We start from the raw sequence: 16,811 nt of genomic DNA on the forward strand, positions 1-16,811 counted from the left end.
GCCCTGAAGTGGACGGAGCCGGGATCCTCTGTCCTCCCCGAGCCTCGGCCTTCTCACCTGCAGGATGGAAAACGGCAGCTCCAATCAGTGAAAACCTAGGGATGCCTGTCAACACTCTCAACACCGTTCTGGCACAAAATAGTAACAAATGTAGGCTCACATCATTGCTATTAACTGGTTCCCTATCAATGCAGTTGACTTCTTGATTCCAGCTGAAGTTATTTTGGAGATTACCTGTATCTTGGGTGATGGAGGAATTCCTTCAGCAAACAGAGCCTGGGGCATGGAGACTGTTCGTGTGGGGACTTACGTGGTCCTGGGTGAATCTGGGCATGTGGTTGTTGCTGTCTTGTATATGCACATGAACCGTGGCTGTGGACGACAGCGGCGGGTTGCCACAATCCCTCGCTCCAATGAGTAATGTAAACCGAGGCGCCGTCTACGTGAGGAGGAAAAGGTAGGTGAAACCCTTCAAACACAGGAAAAGGAAATCTAATACAGAAATGTTCCATTTTAGCAATTTCAGTAGCCAGTCTAGCCACAGAGGGTTTCTCACTGCAAATGCAAACCCTAAGTCTGGGGCTCAGAGAGGGAGAACCCATTTTATTTTTCCAAAACAATAAAGTGCACATAACCTCATAATCTAAGCATCCTGACAGTCGTACTTCTCCACTAACACGGTCAATCCGGAAACCACTCTCTCTCAGTACCGGTGTTTGAGAAACAAGGAAGTAAAGCACTTGAGAGTTTGGAGTATTTTCTTGATCCAGATCCACTGCTAACATCTGAAAAATAGGTTGACCTGGAAAGAATTTTTTAAATTGTTACTATTGGCCAACAGCAGCCTATCCAACCAGTAGGAGAATGATTCTTTGCTGAATGGCACTGGGGCTTACACCAGAATGGACTGAGTATGTAAATATAAAGGTCAAGCTATAGACCTACTAGACAAAGTGAAGAGGGACATTTAAATCGTCATAAGGTCAAGAAGGACTTTCTAATCATGATTGCAAATACAGAGGCTTAAAGGACAAAATCAATAGACCGATTTTTAAGTGTGTGGCAAAATGCTATAAATAAAAGGAAGGAAATGATAACCAGGAAAATATATTAGGAATACATGTTGGCAGACAGAGACATAGACATTCTTAATGTCAAAGGAGGAGGTTGAAGTCAAGAAGAAAAAATGACAATGACACTAACAGAAGTGGACAAAGAAAAGAAACAAATAACTGACAAGGGAACTAGAAATAGCCAGGAAAGTTATCACATGTTCAAGCACTTGGTAATCAGAGATGAACAATACACTAAGACCTGTCATATGCTGCTGGGCTGTGGATAAATTGCAACACTAAAGTTGTGTGTGTGGTTTGGAGCAGCAATTCTACCTGTCTGAATTTATGCTAAGTAGGCAATGCTTGAATGGCACACGCATTTAGCTCAAATATGTTCACTGAAGCATGTTTTGTAAAAATAACAAAATGTGACAATGAGATGTAAATGTGCGACAAAAGAAGGTTGGTTAAAAATCTTAAAGCACGTGCATAAAATAAAATATGACACACAAGATGCTCTAGGAGAATACTGTTAGGTTATAAACAATAAAATTGCAGTTTTAAAGAGAAAATTCTTAAATATGCACACATAAAAAAGCATGCTCATATATTTGTGTGTGTGTGTGTTAGTCACTCAGTTCTGTTCGATTCTGTAAACCCATGAACCAGGCTTCTGTCCATGGGATTTCCCAGGCAAGAATCCTGGAATGAGTAGCCATTTCCTTCTCCAGGTCATATATTTATACATATGTAATATAAACACATATACATTTCATACTATGATAAAGATGAAAAAAAAATGTAGATATACAAACATACATTTGTAACTATATGTATAAATCTGTGAATAAATACACACATAAAAATATAATATACCATGTGTGGTGTGTATATACATGCACATATGTAAAGTGCAAAGAAAAATATTGAAAGAATATAAACTAAAACATTAACAGTACTTATCTCTAATTGGTAGTATTAAAGATGCTTTCTACTTCAGTCTTTTTGTTTCTTGGAATTTTCCAAATTTCCTAGAGACTGTTTTGCAAAATAAATAATACTTTTTTGTTATTCAAATAGATGCACATTTTAATGAGGATGGTTCAGGTTTGAAGACTGGAAGAATCCTAGCTCAGGAATTTTAGATGCCATCTTGCTGCCATTTTACAGATGTTTACAGATGAGAACTTTGCAGCGATATGCAGGATCCCACCACCCACCTCTGCTCTTCTTCCTCCGTTCATTTATTTTAGGTTGACATTTACGGATTAGCTCTTCCAACTGACAATTTCCACATCATTTTGCTGCTGATGCAAAATGAGGCGTGGAGACCTCAAAGCATTTTGCTCTAATCCAGGGCCTGTGACCTTTGGGATGTGAACAGTGAGAGGCCTCCCTGAAGAAAACTAGGACTGAGGTGACCTGTCACTATAGAAGCTGGAAAATCGTCATGGCGCAGAGAAGACAGGGACCCCCTTGGCCCCACCATGCACACCTGCAGCGTGGTCCTCCTTCACACTGATGTTAAATTCCTTCTCAGGGAACTCGGGAGTGTGATCATTCACATCCTTGATCCTGATATTGATAATCAAGGATCTATCCACAATGTGTCCTGTTAAGCGATTGGCAACATCAAAATAAACCTAAGAAGCAGAGAAACCATATTACTGTTGCAAAACCATTGATTTGATGGCACGAATCCCATCCCAGTCAGTAATACTGTGTGTCCTGCATCGGTGTCCTCCACAGACTGAAAGTTCCTGAGGGCAGGGGTCACAGGTTCTTATTCACCCTGTGACCCCAGGGACTGAGCGCAGACTAAGCACTCAACAAGTGTTTGTAGGACAGATCAATGAGCTGACTTGAAAAAATACTTTATTATTATTAATAGTAGGTTCAAATCTCAATTTCTCCAGTTGTATCAACATAGGCAAGTTGTTATGAGCCTCAGTTCCTATATACTGTATGTCTTGGAATGAGAAGTAAGCACACTATTGAATATCGGTGAAACATTGCAGAGAGAAGGCACTTAAGCTTTGGGGAGAGGGAACATTTAAAAGCAACTAGGACTAGGAATTCCCTGCAGCTCTAGTGCTTAGGACTTAGTGCTTTCACTGCCGTGGGCCCAAGTTCAATCTTTGGTCAGGGAACTAAGATCCCCACAAGCCCCACAACCAATAAATAAATAAACTAGGACAGCTATGGGCTTCCTTGATGGCTCAGCGGGTAAAGAATCTGCCTGCAATGCAGGAGATGCAGGAGATGAGGCTTCAGTCCCTGGGTTGGGAAGATCCCCTGGAGGAGGACATGGCAGCCCACTCCAGTATTCCTGCCTGAAAGATCCCATGGACAGAGGAGCCTGGTGGGCTACCATCCAAAGGGTCGCAAAGAGTCCAACATGACTGAGCAACTAAGCGCATACACACACACATACACACATAGTGTATAATAAGCTAGAAATGATTAAGAGAGATAATTTACAACCCCAAGTGTTTGGAAGTTAAGCAAAGCATTTCTAAATAATGTACAGATCAAAGAAGAAATCACAATGGAAATCAGAAAATATTTTGAACTGAATGGTAATTAAAACACAACAAATCAAAATGCATTTTCCTCTCATCATTCAAATATCAAACTCAGACTTTCTCTGTGTGCTTTGATTCTATAGAAGCTAGTGGCTCACTAAAAGCTTGCAAAATGATTGTTTACAGACACCCAACCATTTTTGTGTTTGGCAATAGGGATTTTTGAGATTTGCCTGTGCTGTAACTTCTAGGTCTCAAATTCCCTGTTGAAAGCATGTTACCAAAACACTTTTGCCTGAATTATATTCTGCTTACACAAAATGTTTAGTGAAATAAATGTATGGTTCTTTTATTCTTCACATCAAAGGCTTGGGTGTGAAGAAGTAACCAGAAGTCTTTCTGACAGTGTGATGGTGTAAATGTTTCTGCTTTGGTAGCATTCCTGGAGACTTCGGAGTCTTGCAAAACTCATCTCACAGTGAATCAGATTAGAGAAGTATTCATGGAATGAAAAGGTAGAAAGGAAATAAGCCACACTTTTGCGACTGACAAAGGAACAAACATAGCGAAGGCGCCATTGATCTGAGGGTCGTGATCGCACAGGATCTTGTGTTTGTCCCTGATTTGTGCCCCATAACAGAATCACTGTCAAAGCAGAAACCTCATGGGCCACGTCCATCATTCTGCCTCAGCCAAATCACATCTGTAGGAGATTCAGGAACTGCATCATCACCCACTTACACAAAACAGCTGTTACATGTGGAAACAAACAAAAAGGCTGCCTGAACCACAAGAGCCTTGATTCTGTTTTTTGAAAATAACGGTACCCATCCCAGCACTGACTAATGATCGCTTGCTGGAAAGGGCATTCTCTGGAACTGCTGAAGAGGTAAGTGAATGGAAGCATCTTGAGAGGACAAGTGTTCTTACATGACCCCCGCTGCAGAGATCCTCCCATCATTCTGCTCTGAGCAGATGCTAAAATCAGTGTGCGTGCATGCGTGCATACATGCGTGTGTGCAATGAAAGCTGAGGTGCCAGCAGAAATCCTTGGTCCTTCTGTCTCCTTGAAAGCCAATTACACCCTGTTGTTACCATATTTTTTGCAAATGATTATGTGAAGTTGTGCGTGCATGCATGCTAAGTCCTTCAGTCAAGTCTGACTCTCTGCGACCCTATGGGCTGTAGCCCACCAGGCTCCTCTGTCCATGGGATTCTCCAGGAAAGAATACTGGAGTAGGTTGCCATTTCCTACTCCAGTGGATCTTCCTGAACCAGAGATCAAACCCACATCTCTTGCATCTCCTGCATTGGCAAGCAGGTTCCTTACCACTAGCGCCACCTGGGAAACCCCATATGAAGCTGTAAGGACACACAAAATATTAAATATAAAAACATATAAGCAAAAGCAACGTTCTTAAGTCCACTCCTGAAGACAGTCAGAGAGCATCTTCCTCAAATGGTTCATTCAGGAGGGTGGTCCATGAGATTGCCTCAGCACCAACAAGGCAATTGGTGCCAACTCTTGAAGGCAAGGTTTTAAGGGATGAGGCACCACTGTCTTAGTCATTTATCTTTAGGGCAGAAGAAAGAGAAAGTGACTCAGAGACCACATCAGAAGGATCCAGCAATGATCCTGCTCCCTGAAGAGTGAGCAGTTCTCCAGTATTACAAATGCACCTGTCGTGTCAGGGCGATTTAGAGACTGTTCGTGCAGAGAAATAACTGTTCTGGCATGAGGTCAAAATGTTTAAACGGAATCCTTAATTTTCATAAAATTTAATAAATTTTAGCCTATGTATGTTAACAATGGACAGTACAAATGCTCACAAGGACATAGATGCAAGATGGTCACCTCTGTGGAATCAGATCAGAGAAGAAATTTGGGAGTGAGGAGAGGTTTTTAATGACTATACCATTAACATAAATAAGTAAATAAATTCTTATGGAGTTTTAAATTCCATAAGAAGCCTTTATTAGCTTTACACCTAAAAAGTAAGATAAGCAACAGGAAAGTCTCATTCACTGCTTGTGGGAATGCAAATGGTGTAGCTACTTTGGAAGACAGTTTGGCAATTTCTTACAAAACTAAACATACTCTTACCACACAATCCAACAATCATGTTACATCCTGAACATGGATACTCAGTTTTATTCATAATCATCAAAATTTGGAAGCAACCAAGATGGCCTTCAGCAGGTGAATGGATAAACAAAGAGCAGTACATCCATAGTATTCCACAATGGAGTATTTTTCAGCAATGAAAAGACACGGAGGAAGCTTCAGTGAATATTGCCAAGAGAAAGAAGACAATCTTGAACAGGTGACAGACTGTACCATTCCAACCTTATGATATTCTGGAAAAGGCAAAACTACACAGATAGTAACAGAATCAGCAGTTGCCAAGGGCTCCAAGGAGAGGAAGGAAGGAATAGATGGAGCACAGGGGAACCTTAGGGCAGTGAAACCATGATGCCAGAAGAGTGGGTACATGTCATTATACATTGCCAAAACCCAGAGAATGTACACCACAAAGAGTGAATCCACATGTAAACTATGGGCTTCAGTTAATGATTATGTTTGACATTGGTTCATCGATTGTAACAAACGTCCTATAGTAATGCAAAATATTAATAATAGAGGAAACTATGGGATAAGTGGGAAAGTGAGGAGGTATATAGGGACTCTGTGCGTGCATGCGTGCTACGTCCCTTCAGTCATGTCTGACTCTTTGCGACCCCATGGACTGTAGCCCGCCAGGGTACTTTGTCCATGGCATTCTCCAGGCAAGAATACTGGAGTGGGTTGCCATACCCTTTTCCAGGGGATCTTCCTGACCCAGGGGTCAAACTCACGTCTCCAGGAGGTGGATTCTTTACCAATGAGTCACTGGGGAAGCCTATAGGAATTCGGTACTTCCTATCTATTTTTCTGTAACCCTAAAGTGGTTCTAAGAAATAAAGTCTATTAATTTTAAAAAAGGGCCCCTGCTTGCAAAGTAAGGCATAGGCAATCATATATATTTTTTAAGTAGGTCTAGTCTGACTTGCTATTGAATCTCTCATTGCTTTAGGGAAAACAGCGATTTTATTTGTTGAAGACTGAAAAGATTTTGGGGAGTCCGAAGAGAGTCAGAGGGAGCACCAACGAGCCCTCAAGCAGACGACCCTTTACGGTGGGAATGCTGGTTTCTCCTCTCGAGGGGCCTTTAGTGACCAGATGCAGAGCCCTGCTCAGGGATGATGAGTAAGTATGGGGTTTATTGCCAGAGAAGAAGCTCCAGTGAGGCCCAGGGAGGGTGGACTCGCCCAGGGCCTGGCTGAGCCCTTACGTAAATCAGCTCCTTTCTTCTTTCATAAGTCCTGGAGGGAGGCTCCCTTGTATTCCTCCTCTGCAACATTTTTAAAATATATTTATTTATTTGGCTGCAGTGAGTCTTAGTTGCAGCACACAAAATCTTGGATCTTCTTGTGGCAGGGGAGATCTTCAGTTATGGCATATGGACTCTTAGTTGTAGCATGTGGGGTCTAGTTCCCTGACTCAGGATTGAACCCAGGCCCTCTGCACTTGGAGCACTGAGTCTTAGCCACTGGACCACCAGGGAAGTCCACCTGCTTTGAATTATTTGAGAGGGTCCATGGCTGTCAGGCTCAGAGCCTGGAGGCAGAGCAGCCCAGATTCAAGTGCAGTTAGGTGTGGGGTCGACTTGACGGTGCCACCAGCTGGTACTTCGTCTCTTCCCTCTATGGCCCCAGAGTCCAGAGCAGGCTGCTTCACCAGACAACCGTCTTAGGACCCTGAGAGCTTCAGGCAGCCATCTGCCCCACCCTCCATTTTCCCTCGTAGCCCACATGGCCTCCTCTACTTCGCTGTTTGTACCTCCTCAGGCCTTTTCCCCAGCAGACTTGCTGCTCACTGATCAGCAGCCACCATCGTGGTCCTGCTCAGCATCGTAAGATGCTGTCCCGGGCCCTGTGTCCACTCTCATTCAGCTCTCTCCTCTCCCCCTAGGAGACAAAGGATGCTGCGAGGCTGCTAGTCCTGAACTTGTCTGCTTTGGGGACTCCAACATACATTTTCAAATTTCTGTGCAAGCTAACTGGCTTTCTCAGCACTGTTTCCACATCCTCCTCCATAATTTATGACGGTGCTGGCAAAGCTCTGCTCCTTAATCACCCTGACTTCTGGCTCTAAGTCTGTGCCAACTATAATCCTCCCACTTAAAAACAAGAGCCACGTATTTGTTTTATGTTTATTATTCTATATTCCATTTATTATCCTAAAGCTACATCTGAGACCTTTAGTTCTGAAAGATGCCTGAGAGGCATAAGTGCTATTTATTTTTAGCAAGATGCCAAGAATTTCCAGGGACTCAGAATCACAATGGGGAAAAGAAATGTCATGGGTATTCTCCGCACTTTTAAAGGGTTTTCAGACTTTTGTTACAGCCTTCAGATTTATATCCTTGGGTAAACACACCACAGGGCATTGACGTGATAGCTACATGAAATTACGTGTACAAGATCCTTTATCCTAGACACAAGCATATAGAAAGAAACATCTTAAATGCCAAACACAAAATACAAACTCACGTCTATGCATAGCTTAGAGGTAGGTGAAGATAACTATATTGGGATAAAGAGCCACAAATAATCATTATGAGGAATGTAAAAAGGTGACTTTCTTGAGTGCACTTGTACCCTATGAAATTGAGCATATTTTGATATAAACAGAGAAGATCTCTACATAGAAAAAAGAATTTTTCCCTCTCTCGGTCTTAAATCTTCCAGCAATTCTCAGTTGGTGCTGCTGCTTTCTTTTTAAAAAATTTTGATTTACTTATTTATTTCTGGTTGTTCTTGGTCTTTACTGCTGCGCAAGCTTTAGTCCAGTTTCAGTGAGGGGGGGCTACTCTCTAGTTGCGGTGCACGCTGACCTCTCATTGCAGTGGCTTCTATGTTGCAGAGCTTTAGAGCACAAGCTCAGAATTTGAGGTGCACAGGCTTAGTTGCTCTGGGGCATGTGGAGTCTTCCCAGACCAGGAATCAAACCCAGGTCTCCTGCGTTGGCAGGCAGATTCTTTACCACTGAGCCACCAGGGAAGCCCCTGCTACTGCTTTCTTGTAGGTTTTTTATGGGATTAACCAGAAATTAGTTCCTGCCACCACCCCGCCACCTTCAGAACACAAGTTTTAGCCAGCTTTAGTGTCTCCTTTGCTATCTGCAAGAGTAAAGCAGTGCTGCTAGAGCTGTCTTCTTGCCAATACATTAGGCTTACTGAATTTTTAATAACATCCTGTCCTTAAGGACAGTCAAAAAGCAGTAGTAAGCATTCTTAGAGAAGCCGGTGGTTAAGCTAGAGCACTCCGTTTGGGTAGTGTGCCTATGACACTCTGCTTGTCCCACCTTCAGAGCTGATAATCCTCAGCAGCCTGTCTCATGTCTTGCTAACTAGTAGCTAACCCCCCTGGGCTAGTCCCCTATGACTTTTGCATTAAGCTGGGTGCCTATGACAAAAATGTATTCTCCTGCAGTTCTGGAGGCCAGCACCAAAATCGGGGTGTCTATAGGGTGGGTTCCTTCCTGGGGCTCTGTGGAATGGCCCCCTCCAGGCCCCTCTTCTTCCTTCCCATGGTGTCAACGATCCTTGGTGTTTCCTGGCCTGTAGACCCATCATTCCAGTTTCTGTCTCCAGCTTCCCATGGCCTTCTCTTCCTTGTCTTTCTCTCTGTGTCCAAATCTCCCTCCCCTTACAAGGATGCTGGTTTCTAGACTAAGACCTAACCCAATACAGCATGGTGCTGAGATGCTCAGTCATATCCAACTCTTAGCGACGCTATGGACTGTAGCCTGCCATGCTCCTCTGTGCATGGGATTTCCCAGGCAAGAATACTGGAGTAGGTTGCCATTCCCTCCTCCTTGACCCAGGGATCAACCCCGTATTCTTTACCACTGAACCACCTGGGAATCCCGAATGCCAACCTTAGTACATTATTAAATATGTTAAAAGCAATCAAGCAATAATAACCAAAATAAAACCCCCCAAGCACTATATGTTTTGTTCCATCCTTGCCTGGCTTGTGCCTGTAAACTGTTGTGTCCTAGCTCCTCCACAGTCAACCTGCAGAGGCTTGGGGACCAGCAGCAGCATCTCCTGGGAGCTTGTGAGAGATGCAAGAGCTCAGGCCTGCTCCACCTACTGAAATAGAACCTGCATTTTAGCCAGATTCCTAGGTGACCTGTTTGCTCAGTAAAAATAGTGAAGTGCTGTCCCAGGGTCCCCCTTATGACTTTATATTCCGTCTTATTTTAATTATTTATTTATCTATTTTATTTTTGGCTGAGCTGGGTCTTCACTGCTGCATACAGGCTTTCTCTAGTTGTGGTATGTGGGTTCCTCATTGTGGAGGCTTCTCTTCTTGCAAAGCACAGGCTCTAGGCTCAGAGGCTTCAGTAGTTCCAGCTCCCATACTCTAGAGCAGGGGCTCTGTGGTTGTGGTGCATGGGCTTAGTTGCCCTATGGCATGTGGGATCTTCCTGGACCAAGGATTGAACCTGAGCTTCCTGCATTGGTAGCTGAATTCTAAACCACTGGACCATCAGGGAAGTCTCTATATTCCTTCTTTTATTTAAAAACTGCACATTTTATGGAGGGGTTTGAGGGATTATATGGAGAGAGAAGACCTAGACAGTCATCTTTGCATGTCCTTTTGAAGTTTCGGAGAATTTCTGCCTGTTTAAAAATCACAGAGTCCAAGACCATTAATGTGTTAAGGGTATATGGCTTATCATGTGTATAAATTTTCTAAGTCAGTGGAGAAAAGCTTCGCAAATTACTTCTGGCCAATATTAAAAACATCTCCCCCCTCGAAGGAGGAAATGCTTAGGCAAGCAGGCCTGAGAACAGAGCCCAGGTTCCAGCAGAATTCAAACCAGAACGCAGGCTGCAGACTTCTAAGAAGCCCTGTAAGCTATGGCTGGTAGCACAAGATACTACCATGTGGTTGGGGGCATTTTTATTTCAAGTTTCCTTCGCAGTTTTGAACTTGAATTTCAGCCTCATGGCAGACCATGGTATGTGTGCAGTTGCTCAAGCATGTCCGATTCTTTGTGACCCCATAGACAGCCTGCCAGGATACTCTGTCCATGGGATTTCCCAGGCAAGAATACTGGAGTGGGTTGCTATTTCCTCCTCCAGGGGATCTTCCCAATTTAGGGATCAAACCCACATATCCTGAGGCCTCTGCATTGGCAGGCAGATCCTTTACCACCTGGGAAACCCAGACCATGTTACTGGGTGATAAATCATAAAGAACACCTAGACTTATAGGAACAAACCATCGCCAGGGCTGTAATTCCTCCTTCATCAGGTTACTACGCAATCCATGGAGTCCATTTGCAGCCTCTCTCCATAGATTTCATCTGTGACTCACCAAAAACTAAATCAGCCCATTTTATAAACATTCTATAGCTCTATAACCAAACGCTTTCAAATATCCTGATATATCAGCATACCAGTTGTTAGAAGGGAAACCTGCAGTGATTCACAGATTACAGAAATGATGACAAAGCCAAAATCTAGAACTCAAAGAGATTACAAAATTAATCTCTAGGTCCCAGGCACACTTCTAAAGCATGTCACAGTTTATAAGATGTCAAGCTCCTAGAGCCTGGCACACAGCCAGCTTACAGAATGCTTTCCAAATACAATATTCCTGCACAATCTTTGCAGTAATTCTTAGCTTACGTGCTTAGTCACTCAGTCACATTCGACTCCTTGTGACCCTGTGGACTATAGCACACCAGACTCCTCTGTTCACGGGATTCTCCAGACAAAAATACTGGAGTGGGTTGCCATTTCCTTCTCTGAAGGATCTTTCCGACCCAGGGATCAAATTGGGGTCTCTTGCATTGCAGGCAAATTCTTTCCCATCTAAGCCACCAGAGAAGCCCAAGTTTAGAATGCATCACATTTTAGGTACCTTAAAAGATGGTGTTTTCTCTCGATCAACAGGGCGGTGAACATATATCTTCCCATTCACATTATCTTCTATAGAAAACAAACCAATCTCTGGATATTCATCCACACCAGGTCCTCTGATTAAATATATTATTTCCATGTTAGCAGACATATTATTGAACAGCTGGAAGGGAAAATAAGGAAGGGGAAAACAAACAGCGTGAGAGTAAACTACTATACCTATCAAATATCTAGGCTAATATTTAAAGGCAGTTTTAAATTATAGCTTTGAGAATTTATCCTAAAGAAATAAAAGGTAGGGAAAGATGCAGGAACAAGGAATACAGCAGCAATTTGGTATGTAAGAGTGAAGAACTGGAAACAGCATAAATGTCCATCTCTATTGAAAGAATCTCATAAGGGTCCTCCCCTCACATGACACCCATGCCTCCTACCACTTCTCTGTCTGGCATCTTAGCCTCCTGCCAACAGGGACGTGCTGAATTGGACGGGGTGATGGGCCTTTCCCGAGAGCAGCTGCCTTACCTCACCCACAAATTTGGGGAAGGGTCCCGGGTCTTCCTCCTCCAGCTCCAAGGTGGTAATAACCCATCTTCTCTTGGATCTCCGTAGAAGCCGGCTGTCTCCCTGGGGATCACAGAGACTGCGATGAGGGGGGAGATGTTGGTGAGGGGCTGGCAGGGGGCACAGTGACTGACATGCCTTTCCTTCCTCATCCTCACAACAGCCTCCAATGCCTAAAAATCCCAAGTGCCCATTCTCTTTACTACAGAGTCAGTATTAAACTGTGGGCCACGTGACACCCGGGGATCTCACATTCGTATGTGGCTCCTGAGATGTTTCAGGGGCTATGGAGACAGCGTTAGAGATCATTGTCTAGTGTGTGCTGACACCTAAAGTCGACACGCACAGAGTTGTGGGATCAATAAGAAAATTACCCCCTCTCTATTCCTCTCTCTGGATTTCCCTTGTGGCTCAGACAGTAAAGAATCTGCAATGCAGGAGACCTGGCTTTGATCCCTGGGTGGGGAAGATCCCCTGGAGAAGGGAATGGCAACCCACTCCAGTATTCTTGCCTGGATAATCCCATGGACAGAAGAGCCCGGCAGGCAACAGGCCATGGGGTCACAAGAGGCGGACACGCCTGAGTGACTAACACACATTCTTCTCTCCGTGTTTCTGAAATCCTTGGTGAGAAAGCCTCCATTCAGTGCTGTGGGGTCTTCAATGACTGTCTACTCATCTCCCTCATGACAGAGACCGAGACTTAGACCCAAACATGAGGGTCAGAGATTTGTTGGACAAAGGAATATAGATAGAACTGAACAGTGGGGTTTTATCTGTTTTACATATATTTTACTGTTGTTCTTCAGTTGCTCAGTTGTGTCCAACTCCTTGCGACCCCATGGTCTGGTCCCCCACCATCTCCCAGAGGCTGCCCAAACTCATGTCCATTGAGTCAGCAATGCCATCCAACCATCCCATCCTCTGTTGTCCTCTTCTCCTCCTGTCTTCAATCTTTCCCAGAATCAGGGTCTTTTCCAATGAGTCAGCTCTTTGCATCAGGTGGCCTAATTATTGGAGCTTCAGCTTCAGCATCAGTCCTAATGAATATTCAGGATTGATTTCCTTTAGGATGGACTGGTTTGATCTCCTTGCAGAGTCAAGAATCTTCTCCAGCACCGTAGTTCAAAAGCTTTAATTCCTTGGTGTTCAGCCTTCTTTATGGTGCACCTTTCACATCCATAACATGACTACTGGCAAAACCATAGTTTTGACTATACAGACCCTTGTCAGCAAAGTAATATCTCTGCTTTTTAATATGCTGTCTAGCTTTGTCATAGATTTTCTTCCAAGGAGCAAGCATCTTTTAATTTCATGGTTGTAGTCACCATCTGTGGTGATTTTGGAACCCAAGAAAATAAAGTCTGTCACTGTTTCTACTGTTTCCCCATCTATTTGCCATGAAGCGATGGAACCGGATGCCATGATCTTCATTTTTTGAATATTGAGTTTTAAGCTAGCTTTTTCACTATCCTCTTTCACTCTTATCAAGAGGCTCTTTAGTTCCTCTTCACTTTCTACCATAAGGGTAGTATCATCTACATATCGTAGATTATTGATATTTCTCTCAGCAATCTTGATTTCAGCTTGTGCTTCATCCAGCTAGACATTTCGCATGATGCTCTCTGCATATAAGTTAAATAAGCAGGGTGACAATACACAGCCTTGACATATTCCTTTCCCAATTTGGAACCAGTCCGTTGTTCAATGTCTGGTTCTAACTGTTGCTTCTTGACCTGCATACAGGTTTCTCAGGAGGCAAGTAAGGTGGTCTGGTATTCCCATCTCTTGAAGATTTTCCACAGTTTGTTGTGATCCACACAGTCACAGGCTTTAGTGTAGTCAATGAAGCAGAATTAGATGTCTTTCTGGAATTCTCTTGCTTTTTATATGATGCAACAGATATTGGCAATTTGATCTCTGGTTCCTCTGCCTTTTCTAAATCCAGCTTGAACATCTGGAAGGTCTCGGTTCATGTACTGTTGAAGTCTGGCTTGGAGGATTTTGAGCATTACTTTGCCAGCATGTGAAATGAGTGCAATTGTGTGGTAGTTTGAACATTCTTTGGCATTGCCCTTCTTTAGGATTGGAGTGAAAACTGACTTTTCCCAGTTTTACTGTTAGCATATATTTATTATTTTGGTTGGCCAAAAAGTTCGCTCAGGTCCATAAGATGTTAATGGAAAAACCTGGACGAACTTATTGACCAACCCAATATAAGCATAGCTGGTATCTAGCCACATTCATTTTTATTCAGAAGATGTGCTCCCAAAAAATTTCTGAATTAGACAGTGAGTTGATCACAGGAACTACAGGAAGAAAATCATCACAAGGTGGATGAGGATGTGGCGAAACTTCGAAGTGGTAGTGGCGACAGCATCCCCTGCACTGGCCTGCACCCACACACTGGAAGACAGCAAGTCTGCTTCCTCTAGCTCCCTAAGGTAGAAAAGAGCATGGGCAAACCTCTGGGCCAGGACCGTATACTCAACTTCTGACTTTCACAGATTTCTCCTCTTCTAATTAGACATAAAGGCGTCCTCTGCAAGTCTCCACATTCCTTCAAGATTCTAAAAGGCCACATCCAGTTACTAATTTATTTTGTGGCAACCGAATATTGATACGGCACTAAAAAACTCAAAATTGCAAGGCAGCCTCTAAGTAAAGTACAATATCACTTGGTTTATTGAAAAACCGAATTCCAAACCCCACCTTTGTTTGATTAGTAGGATCATCATTTTCTTGTCGGGTGCTGTTGACAGTGCTGACCTTAAAAATAAAAATGACACTAATTAGTAGGGAGTATACTTAGCAGAACCAGACAGACCCTGCCCGAAGTTACACAAATCTTCTAGAATTAGAGCAGAGAAAAAAGGAACTGCGTTTGGTTTTGATAACTAATTTCTTGCTCTTGACATCTCAATTCAAAATTGCCATTTCCTTTCTGTGACCGTAAGAGAAGTAACCGGAAAATCCTGATCTAGTGTTACCAATGGTAGGGACATTTAAATCCCTACCTGCTACTGTTATGTGAGCATAACATAATAAGTGGGAAGTCAAACTGTCTGTTCAGGGCAAGCCAAATGTATTTATACGTGCACATGTAAAATAGCACCAAACGCTAATTGGTGGTGGGATTCAAGTGGGCTTTTTTTTAGTTTTTTTATTTTTCCCTTATTTGTAGACTTATCCCTTATTTTTAGACTTTATCATAAAATAATAAAACTAAGGAATTTGGTACTTTACAGTTACATAATGATTTGCATCGATAATTATGATATGCTATGCTAAGTTGAGTCAGTTGTGTCCAACTCTTTGCGACCCTATAGAATGTAGTCCACCAGGCTCCTCTGTCCATGGGATTCTCTGGGCAAGAATACTGGAGTGAGTTGCCATGCCCTCCTCCAGGGGATCTTCCCAACCCAGAGATGGAACCCTTGTCTCTTATGTCTCCTATGTTGGCAGGCAGGTTCCTTCCCATCTGGGAAGTCTTGATAATTATTTATCATTTTTTCAACAACATTCCCCCTCAGGAAAAATCTCCACACATGAACAGCAAGAGTGTTGAATTTGAAAGAGACAAGCTATGCAATGCATGTCAAACCAACACAAAACACGTGTGCCTGTATATATGTGTATATACCTATATGTGTGCATGTGTACTGACTCTCATATTTCTACCTCATTCATTTTCACTACCATATAACTTTTAACTATATGAATAAAAGACAATTTGTCATTCTCCTAGTGATGGCCATTTACGTTACTTCCAGTTGTTTGTTCGGAGAAGACAATGGCACCCCACTCCAGTAGTCTTGCCTAGAAAATCCCATGGACGGAGGAGCCTGGTAGGCTGCAGTCCATGGGGTCGCTAAGAGTCGGACACGACTGAGCGACTTCACTTTCACTTTTCACTTTCATGCATTGGAGAAGGAAATGGCAACCCACTCCAGTGTTCTTGCCTGGAGAATCCCAGGGACGGCGGAGCCTGGTGGGCTGCCGTCTATGCTCTCACACAGAGTCGGACACGACTGAAGTGACTTAGCAGCAGCAGCAGCAGCAGTTGTTTGTTATGACACACACACAATGATGCTGTGGTTATAGAATAACATATAGAAAATTTCTCTGGAGCACAGTTTTCAGTTTGTTTCACCGGGGTCCCTGACCTTATCAGAGACTCCACAGGGGCAAATACATTTATAATAATCGAAGACACTACTTGTCTATTTCTCTGTGTAACATTTGCACTGATGGTAGCAAATATTGGTGACAAAAATGCTGGTGCCTTAGGACCATTGGAGACCATGACACAAACTCCTCTGATAGTCTTGCGTGCTTCATCACCATGCACAGGCAGGAAAGAGGAAAGGAGGGAGGAAGAAGGGAAGGTAGGAAGGAAGGAGGGATGGAGGGAGGGAAGGAGAGAAGGAGGAAGCGAGGAATGAAGGAAGAGAAAAAAGGATCAGTCTCATTTAATAATGATATAATTGATAAATTCACCTCGTTGTTGAAATGAGAATGGGTGAGGCAGCAAATATTATTAATTATACCCCATGCCACCCCTGCATGTGTATCTTTTAGACACTCTGTATGTCTAGATGAAGGTATGAACCCCAGTGCTGCTCATCAGTGTAGAAGGTTTGTCTCAGAGAAAAGCATGTGTGTGATTGTCAGAGTTGACAGCT

At 43.2% G+C, this 16,811-nt stretch overlaps 1 protein-coding gene across 1 annotated transcript in view; it reads right to left on the bottom strand.

Moving 5' to 3' along the window:
* The window catches only part of CDH26 (cadherin 26), a 45,364-nt gene that overhangs the window by 20,773 nt on the left and 7,780 nt on the right, over positions 1–16,811 (bottom strand). Inside the window, exons 3-9 of the mRNA XM_081552299.1 lie at positions 14,834–14,933; positions 14,440–14,565; positions 12,088–12,205; positions 11,564–11,725; positions 2,551–2,698; positions 636–802; positions 311–439 (exon numbers count right to left, since the gene is read on the bottom strand). Of these exons, the coding sequence (XP_081408425.1) occupies positions 311–439; positions 636–802; positions 2,551–2,698; positions 11,564–11,725; positions 12,088–12,205; positions 14,440–14,565; positions 14,834–14,933 (950 nt within the window). The remainder of the gene's footprint in view (positions 1–310; positions 440–635; positions 803–2,550; positions 2,699–11,563; positions 11,726–12,087; positions 12,206–14,439; positions 14,566–14,833; positions 14,934–16,811) is intronic.

This window comes from Giraffa tippelskirchi, chromosome 13 (genome assembly GCF_054371585.1).
Source record: "Giraffa tippelskirchi isolate mGirTip1 chromosome 13, T2T-mGirTip1v1.2.pri, whole genome shotgun sequence".
Taxonomy (NCBI): Eukaryota; Metazoa; Chordata; class Mammalia; order Artiodactyla; family Giraffidae; genus Giraffa; species Giraffa tippelskirchi.